Source organism: Ctenopharyngodon idella, chromosome 19 (genome assembly GCF_019924925.1).
Source record: "Ctenopharyngodon idella isolate HZGC_01 chromosome 19, HZGC01, whole genome shotgun sequence".
NCBI lineage: Eukaryota > Metazoa > Chordata > Actinopteri > Cypriniformes > Xenocyprididae > Ctenopharyngodon > Ctenopharyngodon idella.
The window spans coordinates 17,590,349-17,610,027 of record NC_067238.1 but is presented as its reverse complement, the minus strand read 5'-3'; the positions used below and the strand labels follow the sequence as shown (position 1 = coordinate 17,610,027).

General features: G+C 35.5%; 1 protein-coding gene across 10 annotated transcripts in view; it reads left to right on the top strand.

Annotated features, from left to right (window-relative positions):
• The window catches only part of ptk2aa (protein tyrosine kinase 2aa), an 84,274-nt gene that overhangs the window by 16,806 nt on the left and 47,789 nt on the right, over positions 1 to 19,679 (top strand). For 4 of the 10 annotated variants that reach the window (XM_051872186.1, XM_051872184.1, XM_051872185.1 and 1 more), the window contains exons 1-2: positions 10,790 to 11,156; positions 18,818 to 19,044. In XM_051872186.1, the coding sequence (XP_051728146.1) occupies positions 11,039 to 11,156; positions 18,818 to 19,044 (345 nt within the window). In that variant the 5' untranslated portion in view covers positions 10,790 to 11,038. Of the gene's footprint in view, positions 1 to 4,566; positions 4,594 to 10,778; positions 11,157 to 15,352; positions 15,600 to 18,817; positions 19,045 to 19,679 lie in introns of those variants that run through there. The other 6 variants (XM_051872190.1, XM_051872189.1, XM_051872192.1 and 3 more) reach the window with 5 other exon arrangements.

Sequence of the window (19,679 nt, the reverse complement as noted above, 5' to 3'; positions counted from 1 at the left end):
TAAAAGTTGTAACTTCTTCCTGAGTCTCTCCATCAGTGTCGACTCCGGTTTGAACAATGTAAGGCTGAACACCGTTACTGACAATCCTCATTTTGGCTGCGTGAGATTCTCCAGCTTTGTTGTTGTTGATCAACAGAAGCGTGAGCTGTTAAAGCTCCGCCCTCTTCTGGAAAGGGGGCCGGGAGCAGCAGCTCATTTGCATTTAAAGGGACACACACAAAAACGGCGTGTTTTTGCTCACACCCAAATAGGGGCAAATTTGACAAGCTATAATAAATGATCTGTGGGGTATTTTGAGCTAAAACTTCACAGACACATTCTGGGGACACCAGAGACTTATATTACATCTTGTGAAAGGGGCATTATAGGTCCCCTTTATTGTTTTTGAAAGTCTCTTATGCTCATCAAAAATAGTAAAAACAGTGAAATATTACAATTTAAAATAACTGTTTTCTATGTAAAATGTAATTTATTCCTGTGATCAAAGCTGAATTTTCAGCATCATTACTCCAGTCTTCAGTGTCACATGATCCTTCAGAAATCATTCTAATATGATGATTTGCTGCTCAAGAAACATTTCTGATACTTTAATGAATGGAAAGTTCAAAAGAACAGCATTTATTTGAAATCAAAATCTTTTGTTTCATTATAAATGTCTTTAATGCTACTTTTGATCAATTTAATGCATCCTTGCTGAATAAAAGTATTCATTTCTGAATACTGACCCCAACCTTTTGAATGATAGTTTATATTCAAATCAGATGCTAATCAGAGCAGACTCCTTTTGGTGCCGTTTTTGGCCAGGACTTTTGCGGTCACTGGAGCATTTTGCCAGTGAACAAGCATAGTTTAATGAAGTTCTGATCCAAATCTGACTGTGATAATGCTGCGGTTGGATCAGTTTGTGCATTGTCAGCGCAACTGAGCTGAAACACAGAGCCATTTGTGTTCACTCCATTCTCACATAACCAGCCGAGCTCAAAGGCTAACAGCTTGATAAGCAGGTGTTTGGGTTTGCGTAGTCTTGCACGTCTGCATTAAGTTGACCTTTGCATTGCGTCCTGGTTTGTAATGTGTGACATATGGAGCCGGCAGCATCAAGACTGGTGCATATGAAAGTGTGAACAGTCTATTAAAAATTGCCGGCTGTCTCACCAACATATATGAAGTGTGACAGAAGTGTGTTAAAATCACGCTGATCCTTTAATCTCTGGACACACGGTCAATAGAGCGGCTACGCGATGTCATTCACATGTAGATTTGATTATCCACTAACAATATTGATTATTTGGAGTGTGTGTATAATTGCTGTCCGCTGAGAGCTGTAGCGAAAGGACGCGAGGGAATCCATGAGGTTTGGCGTTTCCGTAGATGAGTCTGTCATCCATTAGGGTCCGATGTCAGAGCTCATAAAGGATCGCGGCAGCCTGTTCTTGGTTGTTATAGTTCATCCACATCAAAGAAACCCCATAACGGTGGAGTTATTACTGCCAGGGTTTATGGGAGATGTTCAAGGAGCCCATCTGTGAATCTGGTGCCGTGACCCGGATCTCATTCTGGGCCAACGTACAGCTGATGCCCGTCTCTCTCTCTCTCATTTCCCTCCATCTGTTCACCTCATTCACACTCTTCATCAGCAGCATTGTGACGACAACTTTACACTGACAGTGTGTGACATCTCAGAGTACAAATGAGTGTAAGTGAGGGTAGACAGCAGTGTACGGGATTCTCTGACTCGTATAGTGGAAAAAAGGATCTGATAGTGTCTAATTAAGCTGTCATAATGAGGAAGTCTGATTGGGCTCATTAATGGGATTAAAATATATATATATATATATATATATATATATATACACGTACATATATAAGGCTGTTTATTTGTGAAATGCATAAGTAAAATGATTTAAATTACATTATATATAATAATGATATTGTATATATATATATATATATATATGATATGTGTGTGTGTGTGTATATATGTGTATATATATATATATATATATATATATATTCGTATATATATATATATATATATATATATATATATATATATATATATATAGAATATATCATAATTGTGCTATATTTCGCTCATCTCCAGTCATACAAGATGTTTATTTGTAAATGAACATGTACTAATCGGTGTTGAATTGAGTTTAAACAGATGTAAATGTGCATCTAAGTCTGTGTAGCTGTATTTTTGTTTGCTCTGTGTTTGAAGTTGCGGTTTCTTTCCGCTCTGTGATCTCTCTCTCTCTCTTTCTCTGTGTGTGTGTTTGTGTGTGTGTTTGTATGTGTGTTTGTATGTGTGTTTGTATGTGTGTTTGTATGTGTGTTTGTATGTGTGTTTGTATGTGTGTTTGTGTGTGTGTGTGTGTGTGTGTGTGTGTGTGTGTCGGGTCTGTCCAGTCACACGAGTCAGTTCACATGTGTTAGTTTTGTATGTGTGTGTGGTTGTGTTTGTGTGCGTCTCTGACAGATGTAAACGGTTATCAACTAATGTGGACAAACAAACAGCCTTGTCTTGTGTAACGCTCTGGAAAAAAATGACCCAGTTTTGATGAACCCGCTACGCATCTTTGATTCTGAGTCATTTACAGTACTTTTTTTTTTTTAATTTTTTTTATTTGTGCATTTCCTGCTCACTCATTCTATCATTATTTGTTTTGTAATTCTTTTAGGGGAAATAAATGCTGAAAAATAACACTGTGCCGATTCAGTGATATTGGTGTATTGCTAATAAATAAATAGATTTTTAAATAGATTTTCTATAAATAGATTTATATCTTGTAGTATGTATTGTATTGCATTCTTTGCCATGCAAAGGTTGAAATGCGACATTTTGGTGACGATGTGAATCAGTGCAGCACTAAAGCAGAACCTTTAACGCAAGATCAGAATTACAAAAAACATGTTGAGTTGATTACTCAGTGTTTATGAGAAACTAGTCATCTGGATGCAATATCTTTAAATCGCCTTACACACACACACACACACACACACACACACACACACACACACACACACACACACACACACACACAGGAGGTGGTGAATCATCTCTCTGCTTATTGATCTGTTCATGCGGCTGACAGTTGATAAAGCTTTTCCTTGTAACTGAAGTCCAGTAAATGGGTCATTTCCTTCCTGCTCATGTGTCTCGCTTCAATCTCAGCAGCGCTGAGTCCAGTTTCAGATGTCCTGTCTGTCCTCATGTCCTCGCCATTCATCAAACGCATCCTCTTTTAGACATGTTTGTCTTGTATGCAATCAGTTTTTATTGGCCCCCAGAAACTGATCTCTTTAATATCTCAGTTGTTTTCTCCTAGACAGCAGTGTGATCAAGTCCCAAATAAAGAGAGAGTTAGATCAAATCTTCTGCTTCTCAAATGTTTCTCCTGAGAAAAAATAACAGTTATCTTGCATGTGACGACTCTAGAGTTTCAGAAGAGATCTTAATGGGGTCATTGATTATCATTTCACTTTTTTAACTTCAATTAGTGTGTAATGTTGCTGTTTGAACATAAACAACATCTGCAAAGTTACGACGCTCAAAGTTCAATGCAAAGGGAGATATTTTCTTTTACAGAAATCGCTTTTTAAGGACTACAACAAATGGCTGGTAGTGACTACAACAAGCTTCTTCCTGGGTTAGTGACATCACAAACCCTAAAATTTACATAAACCCCGCCCCCGAGAACACACAACAAAGGGGACGAGGCCATGTTGGGCTGCTTTAGAGAAGAGGAAGAGTTGTTGTAGCAGAGTGTTGTTGCCATGTCGTCATTTTCCGCCGGACTGCTTCACAAACGAGGGTCAATTCAACTAAAAAAGATTAACATGACGGCACATGCTAGTCGATGAGTTGAATCAACTCCACAGCAACTACATAAATTTATCCACTAACCATTCAGAAACGTCCCGTTTCATTCTAAAAGTTGTAACTTCTTCCTGAGTCTCTCCATTAATGTCCGATAATAAATAAATGATCTGTGGGGTATTTTGAGCTGAAACTTCACAGACACATTCTGGGGACACCAGAGACTTATATTACATCTTGTAAAAGGGGCATTATAGGTCCCCTTTAATGATTTGTCAAGACACTAAAGTCTACAAAGTCAAAGATCTCAATATAAACTGATAAAATGATCTGAGCAGCTCCACATCTCTATACTCTTACTGTATGATGACTATTGACTCATTTGAGTCTTATTTTTATCTCTCCTGAGGATCTTTAATAGAAACATCTAAGACAAAGTTGATACATAAATCAACAATTGAATATCAGCTGAGCACATTTAGATTTTGTTTTCTCAACATATTCTAAGTGAGTTATGAATATGTGCTGGTTTCTCATGTGTCTCATTTTGCTGGGGGTCTTGGCTGCAGTTTTGTCCCAGATAAGCAGCGCTCTGCACCGCAGACAGGTGGCGCTGTGGATCCTCTGTCCGTCCCCAGAGATTACAGCTGACCTATAAAACCACATGCTCTTCTCAATGTGCTGAGATGACAAAATAAAGTGACCTGACCTGATCTTCCTTCTCTCTCTCTCTCTTTCCACAGACATTTCCAGAATTTCATTTTACACAGGTGAGTGAATTATCATAAACTATCTCTACATGTTATATTTCAAGCCAAGTAACACAGGCTGAATCCTCTGAGATATGTGAAGTCTACATCATGTGTCTTCAGAGGAGGAGACGAGGGCGTTTTGTCTGTTCTGTTGAGCTCATTGTGGTTCAGTGAGTCAGAAGACTTAAAAAAAAAATAATGAAATTAATGGCTATGAATATCTCTTACTGGCATTTTTTTTAATTAAATTTGTGTTGTTCACTGCAAATAATACTTTTCTGGTAACACTTTACAGTAAGGTTTCATTTGTTATCTTTAGGTAACATGAACTACAATGAACAATACAGCATTTATTAATCTTAATGTTAAATTCAACATATAATACATTTTTAAATCAAAAGATGTGTGTTAACTAGTTAATGCACTGTAAACAAACATAAACAACCACATTTTTATTAGCTAACAGTAACCTACATTAATAAATGCTGCAAAATGTATTGCTCATTGTTAATTCATTGTTAAATAATGTTAACAAGTTACTCATTTTCTTTATCAGTACTTTTTTTTGGCAATTTATACAAAATATAAATATCTTTCTCTTGACAAGCAATATTTAATGTAATTTAATTTAACATTTTTTTTAATTAAATTATTTATTTTTATTTTATTTTTTTTATAAAATTTTAATTCAACTTTTTTGTTAAACATGTTTATTTTTTTACTCCACTGGGAATTAAACATGATTTTTTTAATTTGTTTTCTATAATATATATTTATTTTATTTATTGTATTTATTTATTTATGTGCTTTTTTTAAATGCGCGTGCTTGCGTGTGTGTGAATGTGTCCATTGGCATGTATTTGTCTGTGTGTTTCATATTTGGTGGGGTGTTGAGGTTTGGATTCATTAGTTTGGGGTCTCGCTGAGGTTCGTTTGACGTGGTAACGAGAGGAAATGAACCGATGAGTCATTAACGCTTCCTCTGTCAGTGTCTCAGCAGCCGGCCGACATTAATATTCATCACTGCGTTCTTCACTGTCCTGCGGGCGCCGTGCGGGACAGACCCGGCCGTCTGGGGCTCTCGGTCTCCGCTGCCATAGAAACGGCAGATTCACATTCACGTCACTGACGGAGGCCAGTTCATGCTGCGTCCTCAAATGAACAGTCTCTGTTGTTTTTGTCAGTGTTTCACTGCGGGAATCTACTGGATATGGAATATAATTAACGCATGAAGCAGAAAGTGTTTAATATGAGGGGCGTAATTTGTTAAGAGGTCTGGCCTGAGATATTATGTGAGGAATGTTCAGGCTCATATGAAATCTGTTCTCTTGGAAAGTCAAAGCATGTTTTGGCTAATTTTAATCAGACTTTACTACGCTTTACATGTCAAAATCTATTCTGCAGATTTTCTGATGTCAGAGATGAGCATTTATTCATTTAGCAGACGTTATGAATACTACAGCACAAGCAATTAATCCTAAGCGATCAATAGTGTTAGACGTGCTGTAATACAGACAGAGTTTGAGAGTTGGCCAGAAAGGATCAATCCAGTACAGAACTGCAAGATCAAATGGTATAGAATTAACGATTGATTTTTGTTGAAGCGAAAGTCTCTGTTAGCAGGGTGAAGTTTGATCATCATGGCAGAAATGCAGAAGAAGCTTTGTGCTGCTGCAGTATTGATGGCGTACAGTACCTGATTTACCAGCAGGTGTCACATTAAAGATGCAATTGTTACAGGCCGTTCCTCATTTATGAACATGCTGTGTTTAATTACTCCACAGATGTGCTTTAATGCATCTGTAGTCTACACAGTGTCTGTGTTGGGAATGCAGTACTAGTGTACTGTTCACTGCATACTGCACACTACTATTTTATTTTATTTCATTTTATTATTTACTTATTTTTATTTTACACACACACACACACATATATACATATATATATATAAAAATTACATATTGATATAAATATATAATTTTTATTTTTAGATTTTATATATATATATATATATATATATATATATATATATATATATATATAAATCTAAAAATAAAAATATATATAATAATATAGTCATTTTAGTTTTTAGAATTTTTTTTTATTTATATAAATAATATATATATATATATATATAATATACAATATATTACGACTTATATATTACGACTTTATTAATTTTTTATTAATTTTTAATATTTAAATTGTATTGTTTGTTTTTTATTTTTCAATTTTAATTGTATTATATTTTATGTAATTAATAAATTTATGCATTTTATTTTCTCTCTCTATATATTATTTTATTTAAATTAAATGTTAATATGAAATTAAATAAATATTAATGTAAATAAATAAATATATTATTTTATTTTATATAAATTATATATTAATATAAATATCTTATCATTTAATTATATATATATATATTTATATATATATATAAATTAATATGTAAATTATATATATAATATACAATTTATTAAGACTTTATTTTTTATATAACATTTTTATTTATATATATTTTTATATAAATTATATATTAGTATTAAATATTTAAATTGTAATTTTTATTTATTTTTAATTTATTTTTAATTTTTTAATTTAATTGTATTATATTTTATGTAATATATTTATAATTTTATTATTTTTAGATTCTATATATTGTTTTATATAAATTATATATTAATATAAATATATTGTCATTATTTATTTATATATATATATATATATATATATATATATATATATATATATAATTTTATGTACATTATATATATATATAATATACAATATATTAAGACTATTTTATAGCATTTTTAATTTTTATATTTTTTATAAATTATATATTAGTATAAAATATTTAAATTGTATTATTTGTTTATTTTGTATTTATTTGTATTACATTTTATGTATATAATATATTTATGTATGTATTAATATAAAATATATTATAATATACATATAACACACAATGTACTATATATATATACAAAATTTATTTTGTTCTTCTTATGTTTTATATATTTATTTATTGAATATAATTTATTAAAAGAATATATATAGTTAGTATATAGTAGTATATATTAGTTTTTATTTTTATCATAACAGATGGGAATACCATGGTACTTTTTTTTTTAAGTGGTGCATCTATACTCTGATGTTTTGTACAGTCTCTTGATAATATATTGTCTACTGAAGCTTGACCTCTTTGGGATTTTCAGTCACAAAGGAAACACTCAGTGTCCTTTTGTCCCGACCCCTCCTCAGTCCCATACCGTGCATCACACACATATTTCTGCGCTGTGGTCATGTGCGAGTGAAGCGTGTGTCCGAGCGTGGAGCGTGTCTCAGTGCGGCGCTGCGTCCCGCTGGGGGAGTCAGAGCCGGTTTGTAAAGGCTTTTGTCAGGAGCAGCGGGCCGGATGTGAAGGGTTTGTATAGGAAGAGCACCGCACCCCCTCCCTTCCCAGGAGCCCCTTTGTCTAACTCTCTCTTTATTTGGGTTTTTTAAGTAGGGGGTGTAGATCCACAGCACATGTTAGTGCCTGCATGAACGACCGTCACTGGATCAGATTGTGTGTTGTCACGGTTAGTGCTGGGTCATTGAACCACCCGTGCGTCTTTTTTGAAGTGACATCCAGTTATCAACTTTGAATGACAACACTTCTTTTGCCTTTTTAATCTAGTTTTGTTTAAAAATGTCTGAAAATGTTCAGATGTTTTTAAGAAAACTGGATTAAAAATGGCAGTCCGATTAAACAATGATTGAAATAAGATTGTGGCCGGGATATATGATTGGTTCATTCACACAATGGAAATAGGCAAAGTCCTAGCAATGCATTGTGGGATACAGTACGAAGTGTGCTTTGTATATACTGCACATTTTAACTTTACAGAGCTTTATAGTTATATGTATACTATTCATAGTGTACAAACTACAGATGATTAATTGATTAATATAAAATATATTATATTGTATCTGTTTTTTTATTTCATTTTTTATATCGTATGAATTATATTTTATATAAATTTTAATGTATTATATTTTATGTAATTAATATTTATATATTTTTATTTTGCATATATATATATACATTTATTTATTTTAGGTTTTATATATTAATATAAATATATTTTAATTTAATTTTTTATATTTTATTTTTTTATTTTATGGAAATTTTATATACAATAGTATATAGTATACAATATATTATTATAACATTTATATATATGTATATAATAAATCATATATTAGTATAAAATATTTTGTTATATTTTTATAAATTATATATTAGTATAAAATATTTAAATTGCATTGTTTATTTGTTTATTTTTTTAATTTAATTGTATTATATTTTATGTAATTAATATATTTATGTATGTATTAATATTTATGTATTATTATATTATATTAAATAATATTATATTACTGTATATATGAATTATATTTTATATACATTTTAATATAATCAGAAATATATTATAATTTTACTTATTCATGTTTATTTTTTATATTAAATTTTATAGATTATTATTAGTATTTAAGTATTATTTACTATTCATTTACTGCATACTATTCATAGTGTACATACTATAGAAATAGTGCAACAGTATGGTAGTAACCAAGGAAAAGGGAACTTATTTTCAAATGTAAACCGTGTCAGATGTCCCGTTTCTAGACACTCCAGTGTGTTTGTTTTAATAGCAGTTGTTCTAAGTGGATTTTGGACTGTGAATGCAATCATCCTGGTATTTCCTCTCATTGCGGACCATTCCTGTCAGATCCTCAGAGATCTTCTGTTCATGCCCAAGACAATCTCTGACTTTCAGGGATTTGGGTTGAAAAATCTGTTCGGGTCCATCTGTGACGGTCCTGAATGAACGAGAGCTTGAGAGATCTCCTGCCGATAAAGCCAGTGATTGGCTTAACACGCGCACACACACACACAAACACACACACCCTATCTATCTATCGATCTATCGATCGATCGATTGAAAACAAAACATGTTGACAGCACTAGTTGACTGTTAGTGTGGGTATAGTGGCTCTGTGCTGCTGGTAATTGATTGATTTTGCCGACTGCCTAAGGCTGAGGTAACAGAAGTGTTTAACTGCCTCTGTTCCTTCATTGTGCCTCTGAGGAGCAGCAGTAGCTGCAGGGCATCGCTTCTCTACAGAGACCACGACACATCAGCTCTGCTCCAAAACCTAGTGAGCTGCCTACACATAGACGACATCTTTAGACATGTAGAAGTGCGTTCATGAAGGCTGCTCCAAAAGGCAAGATATTTGATTTGGACCAAATAGTAAGACAGCATCCAGCTTATAAAATCAATCCCAGAAATGTTGCTTATAATTGTATTTTATTCAATAGCAAATAGTATTGATGGTAGTAATATCAATATGATGTAATATGGTAATATGGTAATATTATTAATATTAATATTATTAATAGCATTAATATCAATACTAATTTAAATAAGCGTTCATATTTTAATATAAATATTAGTTTTGCTGCACCCTAATGCTATCATTTTAAATGTATCTTTTCTATTTTTTTTTTTCTTTTTGTATTAATCTATTAATCAGAATGATGGTAAATGGTCCTGGAGTTTTGAAAAGGTGCTATATAAATAATAATAATAATAATAATGTATATTTGTATATTAATTTTAAAATTAATTTAGCATTTTATTATTATTATTCCCAAAGGTATTTTATTATAATAATACATGAATAAATAATACTTATAATAATATTATTATTATTATTATTATAAATGCAAATTCATTGTATTATTATTATAAGTATTATTTATTTATTCTTATAATAAAACAACTCTCTGTGTAAGGAGACTAATAAAAATATAGTGCGGTAGAAAACAAGAACTGTGTGAACGGCCCCTTAGAAGGCAGCTGCCTATGTAGGCAGTAAACAGCATGGCAGCTCACTAGGTTTTGGCACAGAGCTATAGTGTAAAGAAAACAATGAGTGTGCATGCTGGGAAACAAAAATGGGCGTATTGGGGACAGAGGCAGTAAAAAGGCACTAGCAGAGGTGACGCAGATCAGCAATGATTTGCAGTTGTGGTTGACTTGGTAAACAGCCACTGTTGAAGGAAATGAGTCTGGGATTTGCATATTAATTAGGTTGCAGTGGCTCCTCCCACTCTAGCCTCTGCACTGGCCTTTCCGGACTCAATCGGCTCAGTCGCCTCGGTGAGGCAGAGCGACACAGGCACCATCTGTCTCCTCCCAGATAACTTCAGCCTTTTCCTGTGAACCGCAAGCATCAGGACGGGATTTGTATTCCCATCGAGAGCGTCTTCTGGCCTCTGTGTGGAGTGGATAGATCCGAACGGATCTGTGTGTCAGGACGTGGATTATCCAGTGCATGCAGTCGTGTCGTGTGTCTTGGAGGAGGCCGGTGTCTGGGTGTGTGGCAGGACGTTGCGCAGGTTCCCATGAGGGTGTTTGAGAGCGGCGGGTGCTGGCTGACCCTCACCACGGGCTCAGACAGACAGTCAGCCGCTTACATGGAGAAAAGACGCTGCAGTCCATTCCCCTTATGCTGGGCCGCAGGTACTTGTCCGTCTGTTTACTGATGTCTAAAGCTTGATAGTGTTTGTGCATCAGCGTTGGTGTTTGTTTGGTTGATTGTACGGATAAGATTGTAGTGCCATGTAATCAGTCATGTTTTGGTAGTTGAAAGCTTTTAGACACAACCATTATTTTATTTTATTTTATTTTATTTTTTATTATTTATTTTATTTTATTTTATTTTATTTTATTTTATTATTTTGTTTTATCATTTTATTTTATTTTATATCTTATTTTATTGTATTTTATTGTTTTATTTATTTATTTATTTATTTTTTGTTGTATCTTATTTTATTTTATATTATATTTATATGTATCTTATTTTATTTTATATCTTATTATTTTATTTTTTTATTTTATTTTTTTCTTTGTTTTATCTTATTTTATTTTTTCTTCATTTTATTTCATTTTATATCTTATTGTTTTATTTTATTTTATTTTACTTCACATACCATACATGACACTGTGATGTAAATACACACTAAAAACGCATTCTTAAAAACATAAAACATTAATTTTACATTAATATGTTTAGCAAATGCTTTCCTCGTTTTACAAAAAAGGAATCATACAACATTAATAATTCATCATAAAACAATTCATTGTGATTTTTTTTTTCATGATTTTTTTTTCCGTCAAGGATATTTTATTTTCCCTTGCTCTCTCTCTCTCTCTCTCTCTCTCTCTCTCTCTCTCTCTCTGTGTGTTGGTGTGCGTGCGTGTGTGTGCACCTGCTCTTGATGCTGTCCATCAGTCAAACTCATTCAGTCTTAATCTTATTGACTCTTGTGTGACTGACAAGATAAACCGTCTCAATGACTGTGTGTGTGTGTGTGTGTTTGTCTTTAGTGTTTTAGTGTGTGTGTTCATCCAAGGAATCATAAAGAGAGAAAATTTGATTTGAAAATGAAAAATATGCCAGTTAATTTTAATTGGTTGATTGAATTTACCTTCTTCAGTTCCTGGTTAAATTAATTGTAAGCCAACATTTCATCACTCAGTGTTGATTCTTCTGCTGCGCCTCATTGCAGTGAACAGATCAAATGATCCTCTAGCAAATATGCTCATTATGTTCAAACTATTCATTCATTTTGAGTTCTTTCATGCTTTAGTTCACTGTTTCAGAGATAACTTAAAAGAGAAAGCTTAGTATCATTGCATCAGAGGCCATGGGGAAATATACAGGGGAAATATTGCTGAGTGCCTCAAACACACACAAAAACGTCCTTGTCAACTCCAGTGACGAGTTCTTCCTCAGAAGTGTCGTTGTAGGAGTTGTAAACAATGTTTCCCAGCAGACTGATGTAAGCCTGTAACACTGAAATCAGATCAGCATGCTGTTTTGAGAAAGATCTTGCAGTTTTTGTGTGCAGTACGCATCAGACTGTCAGTCAGCCATGCTTTAGTAAGATTAAACCAGCAGTTTCTAGGAAATATGGATTATATCCATAGATGGACTAGCATGAAACCCAGAATGCACAAAAACACATATTGTAGCTCAAACATACAGATAATCTGTGACCCTTGAAGAGCAGGTCACATGCTTCAGACACAGTAATGGCAGATCTAATGCTGGAGTCACTGAGGGTCAGCAGATATAGTGTGGTTTAATGTGTTCAGCTCATGTCGTGTTTCTCTGGATGGATGTTGTGTTTTCAGACTGATTTGTGTTCCTGCTGTATCTTCAGTCCTGTAACATGAGATGTTTTGAGCTGGTGTTGTTCTGATCCCTTCCACTCAATTTAAATACATTTGCATGTGCGATGCATGTTAATATGCGGGTGATGCATTCAGCGTGCTGAGAGCAGCTGTGTTCAGAGGTCACACGAGGTCATATGGACACTCCCCTCTTCTCATCTTGTCTCATCTCTTCTTGTCTTGTTTCATCTCTTCTTGTCTCGTCTCTTCTTGTCTTGTATCTTCTCATCTCGTCTCTTCCTGTCTCGTCTCTTTTCTTCTCTTCTCATCTCTTCTTGTCTAGTCTAGTCTCATTTCTTCTCGTCTCTTATTGTCTAGTCTTGTCTCGTTTCTTCTTGCCTCTTCTAGTTTCATCTCTTCTAGCCTCTTGTCTCTTGTATCGTCTCTTCTCGTCTCATCTCATCTCTTCTCATCTCTTTTCTTTTCATCTCTACTTGTCTAGTCTCTTTTCTTCTCATCTCTTCTTGTCTCGTCTTGTCTCATCTCTTTCTGTCTCGTCTCGTTTCTTCTCATCTCTTCTTCTCTATTCTCGTCTCTTCTCGTCTCTTCTCATCTCTTCTTGTCTCTTATCTTCTTATCTCGTATCTTCTCGTCTCGTCCCATCTCTTCTCTTCTCGTCTCTTCTCTTCTCGTCTCTTTTCTTCTCATCTCTTCTCGTCTCGTCTTGTCTCATCTCTTTCTGTCTTGTCTCTTCTTGTCTCTTTTCTTCTCGTCTCTTATTGTCTAGTCTCTTCTTCTCTAGTCTCATCTCTTCTAGTCTTTTCTCTTCTTGTCTCTTCTTTTCTCGTCTATTCTTTTCTTGTCTCGTCTCTTCTTTTCTCACCAATCTCTTCTCTTCTTGTCTCGTCTCTACTTTTCTCTTCTCGTCTCTTCTTGACTAGTCTCATCTCTTCTTGTCTTGTCTCTTCTCATCTCATTTCGTCTCTTCTCTTCTGGTCTCTTCTCTCTTGTCTAGTCTTTTCTCATCTCTTCTTGTCTCGTCTCTTCTCATTTCATCTCTTCTGGTCTCGTCTCATCTCGTTTCTTCTTGTCTTGTCTCGTCTCTTATCTATTCTTGTTTCTGCTTCTCTCTTCTAATCTTGTCTCTTCTTTTCTCATCTATTCTTGTCTCCTTGTCTCGTTAAGTTTTGTCTCGTCTCTTCTCTTCTTTTCTCACTTCTTGTCTTGTCTCGTCTCTTCTCTCTTCTCTTTTTGCTCTCAACTCTTCTAGTCTGGAGTCTTTTGTCCTGCTCTCTTCTCTTCTCATCTTATCTTATCTCTTTTCTTCTTCATTGCCCTCATCCCTTCTTTGCTCTCTTACAGTCTAGTCTCCTCTTCTCGTCTCATCTCGTCTCCTTTGCTTTTATCTCACCTCCTGTACTCTCTTCTTTTGCTCTCATCTAGTCTCTCCTGTCCTCATTTTTAGGTCACTGTGTCCCTGAACGTGAAGTCAACTGTGGCTCCATTTGTGTTTACTGCGGGTGCATGCTGGGATATCTGTGGGTCTTTATGAGTGACAGCATGACGTGACCCTATCATCTTTGTTCCGCCGGATGGTTTCAGCTTGTTAACGGACAGCTCCTCATGTTGTCCTACAGCAAACTCAGCATTTTCTTCCGCTCAGACTAGTTTCATGCTGTCAGGAATGACTCATTACTCCTAGATGACGGAAATTCAGTGAAATCTTCATGCAATCGCCTGAAATGACTCATTTTCACAGGGCAGACAGTGTCGATGTGGTCTTTGGCTGCAGAGCCGAACCGTGACATTTAAGATTGTGAAGTCATTAGAGATGCTATATTCAGATTCGGCTGCGGTCACTGCAGTCAGATTTGCTCGCAATGTGAAGAAATTTCCTTCAGCGTTGCCCATTTTATTCACAATGACATGGCCATTTCTGTGCTCCCTTTTATTTTATTATCTTTATTATGGGAAATTAGTCCAAGTCCATACTCACTCTGCAGCTACAGCAGCGTAGCAGATCTAGTATTTTTTTTATTATTTTTTTGTTTATTTAGCATTTTGTGCGATACTAGGGGTGTGACAAGACAGTTAGCTCACGAAACGAAATACGCGTTCGCGTTTTACTTTCGCTTTCGCTTTCGCAATCGCACATACTCTTGTGAATTGGGAGTGGTGGTGCTGAGCGCGAATTCTACAAGATAAAACATTTGTCAGACACTTAGGCTCTGTTGTGCAACGAATCCTCCGCCATGGTCTTGTCAGTGGTCTGTTTCTGCCTATGTAGAGTGTTCCAAATCACTCAGAATGTTCCATTCCAGGAGGCTAAGAAGGGAGCTGCCTATGTAGACAGTATACAACAAGCGAGCGCACTAGGTTTTGAAGCAGATCTTGTACAGCATGTCTCTTTGTCCTGAATGGGCCCTTCAGTATTAGTGTTCATAGTTTAAATGGATGTAGGTGTGTGTCCCGTCTTAAGCCACGCCCCCGCACACCTGGATCCAGGTGAGTGTGAGGGAAATGAGACATCAGTGGTGAACAGGTAAACATGAGTCACACATGTCTGTGACTGGAGCGATGACGCTGTATGTAAGAGGAAAGAGGCTTGCCCCGTGTGTGTGTGGCGGTAGAGCGTGTCGTGTCAGATATTCCAAAGCCGTTACAGGCACAGACGTGTGCCGGGGATTTCTGTACACCGCAAGACTACCCTCATGTTCCCCGACAGAGATGGATGTTTGTCGCACGACTTTGCTGTACCGTGTGTTTGCTGGCCGTTTCTACTCGCAGGTAGGATTGTCATGTCCACGACCGCTTTGTAATTTGGCTTTAGAGAGATGTCTGTTTTCACTTCTTTCAAAAACATTCAAAATCTTAGTTTTGAAACATATATATATACTACAAATGTCTATAGTGTATATATGTTTTTATATTAAATTAGGTTTACATTAAGGCAGTCATTTGTTAGTTTGACTACTGAGTCTAACACTGTGACATTTTTAATACATTGATCTATCTGTTTCAGCTTGTAGTAAGAGTTTAGTAAGTTTCTTTGACATCTAAAAGCATCTTGTGAATGAGTGTGATATTTTGGTGTTTGTTGATGATGTATGAAGCAGACAGACTGTGGTGTTTTTGAATGTGTCAGTGTCTGCAGCTGTGTGTGTGTGTGTGTGTGTGTGTGTGTGTGTGTGTGTGTTTCAGATCTCTGTGCCATACGTGACTCTGAGGGTGTAACTGCTCATTCACTGACACTTTGATGTGTGTGTGTGACTGTGTTTGTGTGTGTGTGCCTTTCAAGAACATGTCTGGCTCATATTTCACCCCAAAACTAAAAGAAAGCCATGGTATGTTGTATTAATAAGGAAATGAAGCCAATAATAAGAGCCTCCTTTCACCAGTAGGGTGAATCTCATGACAGCCGTTATGATTTTATAGCATTGTGACATTATTTTCATGACAGTTCTCATTACTGTAATGTGTCCAGATGGTTTGTGATTCTCGTTAGTTTCTCACTGATGATTGTCATTAGTTTATCACTAAATAAATCACTGAATTGACTACTGTAACACTGAAATAATCATCATCCTGTCCAGACTTAAGGAATTTTTTGTAAAAATCTGCATAAAAATATAAATGCATTTCCAAATGATATCCGTAACATGGAACAGGAATAAGTTCATCTATCTAAAACAGTAAATAGACCGCTTAGACCCTTTAAAAGCGTGTTTTACTCAATAATTCAAGGCTTTGGCAACATTTGTGTAGAGGTCTGCGCGGGACTGTGTTTTTCGCCCCGCTCCCGCAATGGTTCTATTCCGCACGCACCCGCTCTCGCCTAAAATTCACTCTGTGTTCACCCGCTATCCGCATATAGTGATTTTTCTTCCCGACCCAACGGGTCCCGCTAAAGATCGTTTCCAGAATCTCGCGTTTAAACTTCCCCTAAAGAAAGAGAGTGATTGGGGATAACAAATATAATTTAATAAATTAAATAGCCTACAACATGTCCCTCAAAACTATAGGCTATGCCAAAATTACATAAAGGAAAACTGTTGGCTTACTAGCTATACTTCAAAATGAAATCTTTTTTAACATCCACACAAGAACAGAATGACGCTGACTGACGACCGTTTCAGAACGTCTCTCCTTCAAAATCGGATCACAAAGGTTGAATGTTCTCTGAAGGTGCACTCGCGTAGACCTCTAATGCAAATAACATATCTTGCCAGGTTTCTCAGGACAGGGAACTGGTGACTGTGTGAACGCCACCACTGCAGAATGTTTTGTTCACTTCAAGTTCAAGCACAGATGCGCTGATGTCAAAGCATCTCGGGAGCGACCGGGTTATTGTCAGACCGCCCGCTCCTGCCTAAAGTACACTAAAGTTACCGACCGCAATCCGCCTTTCATTCAAAATTTAATCCCGCGCAGCAAGAAATCTTATCGGGTCCCGCAGGAGAGAAGCGGGAATGCAGACCTCTACATTTGTGCTTTTCATTTTTGGGTGAACTATCCCTTTAAATCTTCTTGTCTGCTCTCCTGCTGCACTTCCATTGTAAATGTGTTTTCTAATCAATTGAAGAACTGAAGGATGAATATGAATTATTTCCTATGGTAAATGACAGCCATTACCAGTATTAGAAGGTTTACCTGCAGGACTCGTAGTTTATCATTTATCACTTTTCATGTTCAACTAATGGAAACACACTGTCTTGCGTAACTGTCCTGATGTGTGTGCGTATTTGTTCTTGCACGTTTGTTTATCCTTGTCGTGGGTGTGTGTATCATATTTGCGATGGTGATAAGCGGCAGATAAGTGGACGTCTGGGATTGTTGGAATGCTGCTGTTGGGAAAGTGATCTGCTGAAATATCATATCAGTCCTTCCCAGCATCCATCTGTCTTGCCTGTGTCATGGAGTCTAATGTATGGATGGATTTCCAGCAGTTTTAATCAGCTAGAAAGACGTTTATTTTTATTAGCCCGATGTGTGAAAGCATGAATGAGCCTCGTCTCTTAACCCTGATGTAACCATGAGTAGATAAATGGAAAGTGATTTGCCCTCCATCTGCGAGGTGTCTGGAGATTCATCTGCTCCTGTATTACGCCTCTTCATTTCATGAGTAAATTTATCATGTAGTTCGCGCTTCGCCGTATTTCGCCGTCTGGCTCTCAAACCGCTTCACACACAGAGATAGGATGAGAAATGTCCTCAGATTAAATCAGGGGTGTGAGGAACGATTAGATGCTGTTAGAAAGTTCTACTCTAGTGTGTTTTATTACGAAAACTATGTCCATTTTCATTGTCTGTGTAATTAGTAGAAGAACAAAATAGAATGCATTTTTTTCAGGTTTGCGGTGCTTGTTTGTAACAGCGTTAAGATATCATTAAGATACTATTATAGTTTTTATATATATATATATATATATAATTTTTATATTTTTTTTATAGTTTGAATTAGTTTCTGGTTTTTTTTATATATTTTCTCTTTTCATTTTTATTTTAGTTAAAGATTTAGGAATTTTGTGGTGTATTTTGTCATTTTAATTTTATTTTAATATGTCCATATAGTTGTTATTAATTTTTATTTCAGTTTTAGATGAAGTTTTAGTACATCAAGTTGAACTAAATGAAAATAAGAAACGTTTCCTGGGAAACTAGATACATTTCATTTTTTAAAATATTTTTTGTTACTTGAAAATGTTACTTGAAGCGTTGATTTTAGTTTTACTATAATAAACCCTGGTTTGTAGGGCAGCTCAGTTTGGCTAAAATTGTGTGGTAAGATAAGATAAGAAAAGATAAGATAAGATAAAATATTATCATTAAATATAAATATTAAAAAATAAAAAATATATCTAACATTACCAATATTCAGTAATAATAAATCAAGTATTTCAGAAAAATAATTGCATTGATAATTGCAGTAAGCCAAGTTGCATTTTTGAGTTGATTTTAATGACAATGACCCTAACCGGTTCCTCCTCCCTCTTGTTTCTGTACAGAATATGACAGACACTTAGCGCACAACAAAGGCATGGCGACGGCATACCTGGAGCCCAACCCGAACTACACCCTGGGCGGCGGGGCCAAGGCCCGTCTGAGTGCGGGGACGGAGCGGGCCCCTGGGGCCCCTGACAGGGTCTTGAAGATCTTCCATCACTTTGAGAACAACAGTGAACACAGCACCTGGTCCAGCAACATCCGACATGGAGATGCAACTGACGTCAGGGTAAGAAAAAGGTCACAAGGTCACACAAGTTCTGTTTAGTCTCATGGTTTTGTGTATCAGTATCTATAGATTTTAGATGCCTGTTTTAGAACCAGTTTCTGAGGGTTTTACATGGTTTCTAGGTGGTCCAGGCTGGCCATCTGGTCTGAGCAGGTCTAGATAGTTGGCTTATTCTCATTTATGATTTTAGTTACTTTCTCATTACTGTAACAATGCAATAAGAATCACTTATTTCTCAGAATTGCGAGATTTACATTCGCAATTGTGAGTTATAAAGTCAGAATTGCGAGATATAAACTCACAATTCAGACTTTTTTTTCTCAGAATTGTTTATAATTCGCAATTCTGACTATAACTCGCAATTCTGACTTTATAACTCGCAATTCTATTTTATATTATATAATATTATTATAATTTTTGTAGCTGTAAAAACGTTTATAGCTGTTAGAATTTGTTTTTCATACTAACAAATCCAGATAAAACTGGTTCCTGTGGTTTCCAGATGGTTTGAGTTGGTCATTTTAGTCATTAGCTGGTCTGAGCAGGTCTTGATGATTGTTTGGTTGAACTTTTGTTTGGTTTTAATCAGTTAGACCAGCTTGGTCAAGGTTTTTAGAGCAAGTAGACCACCTCGA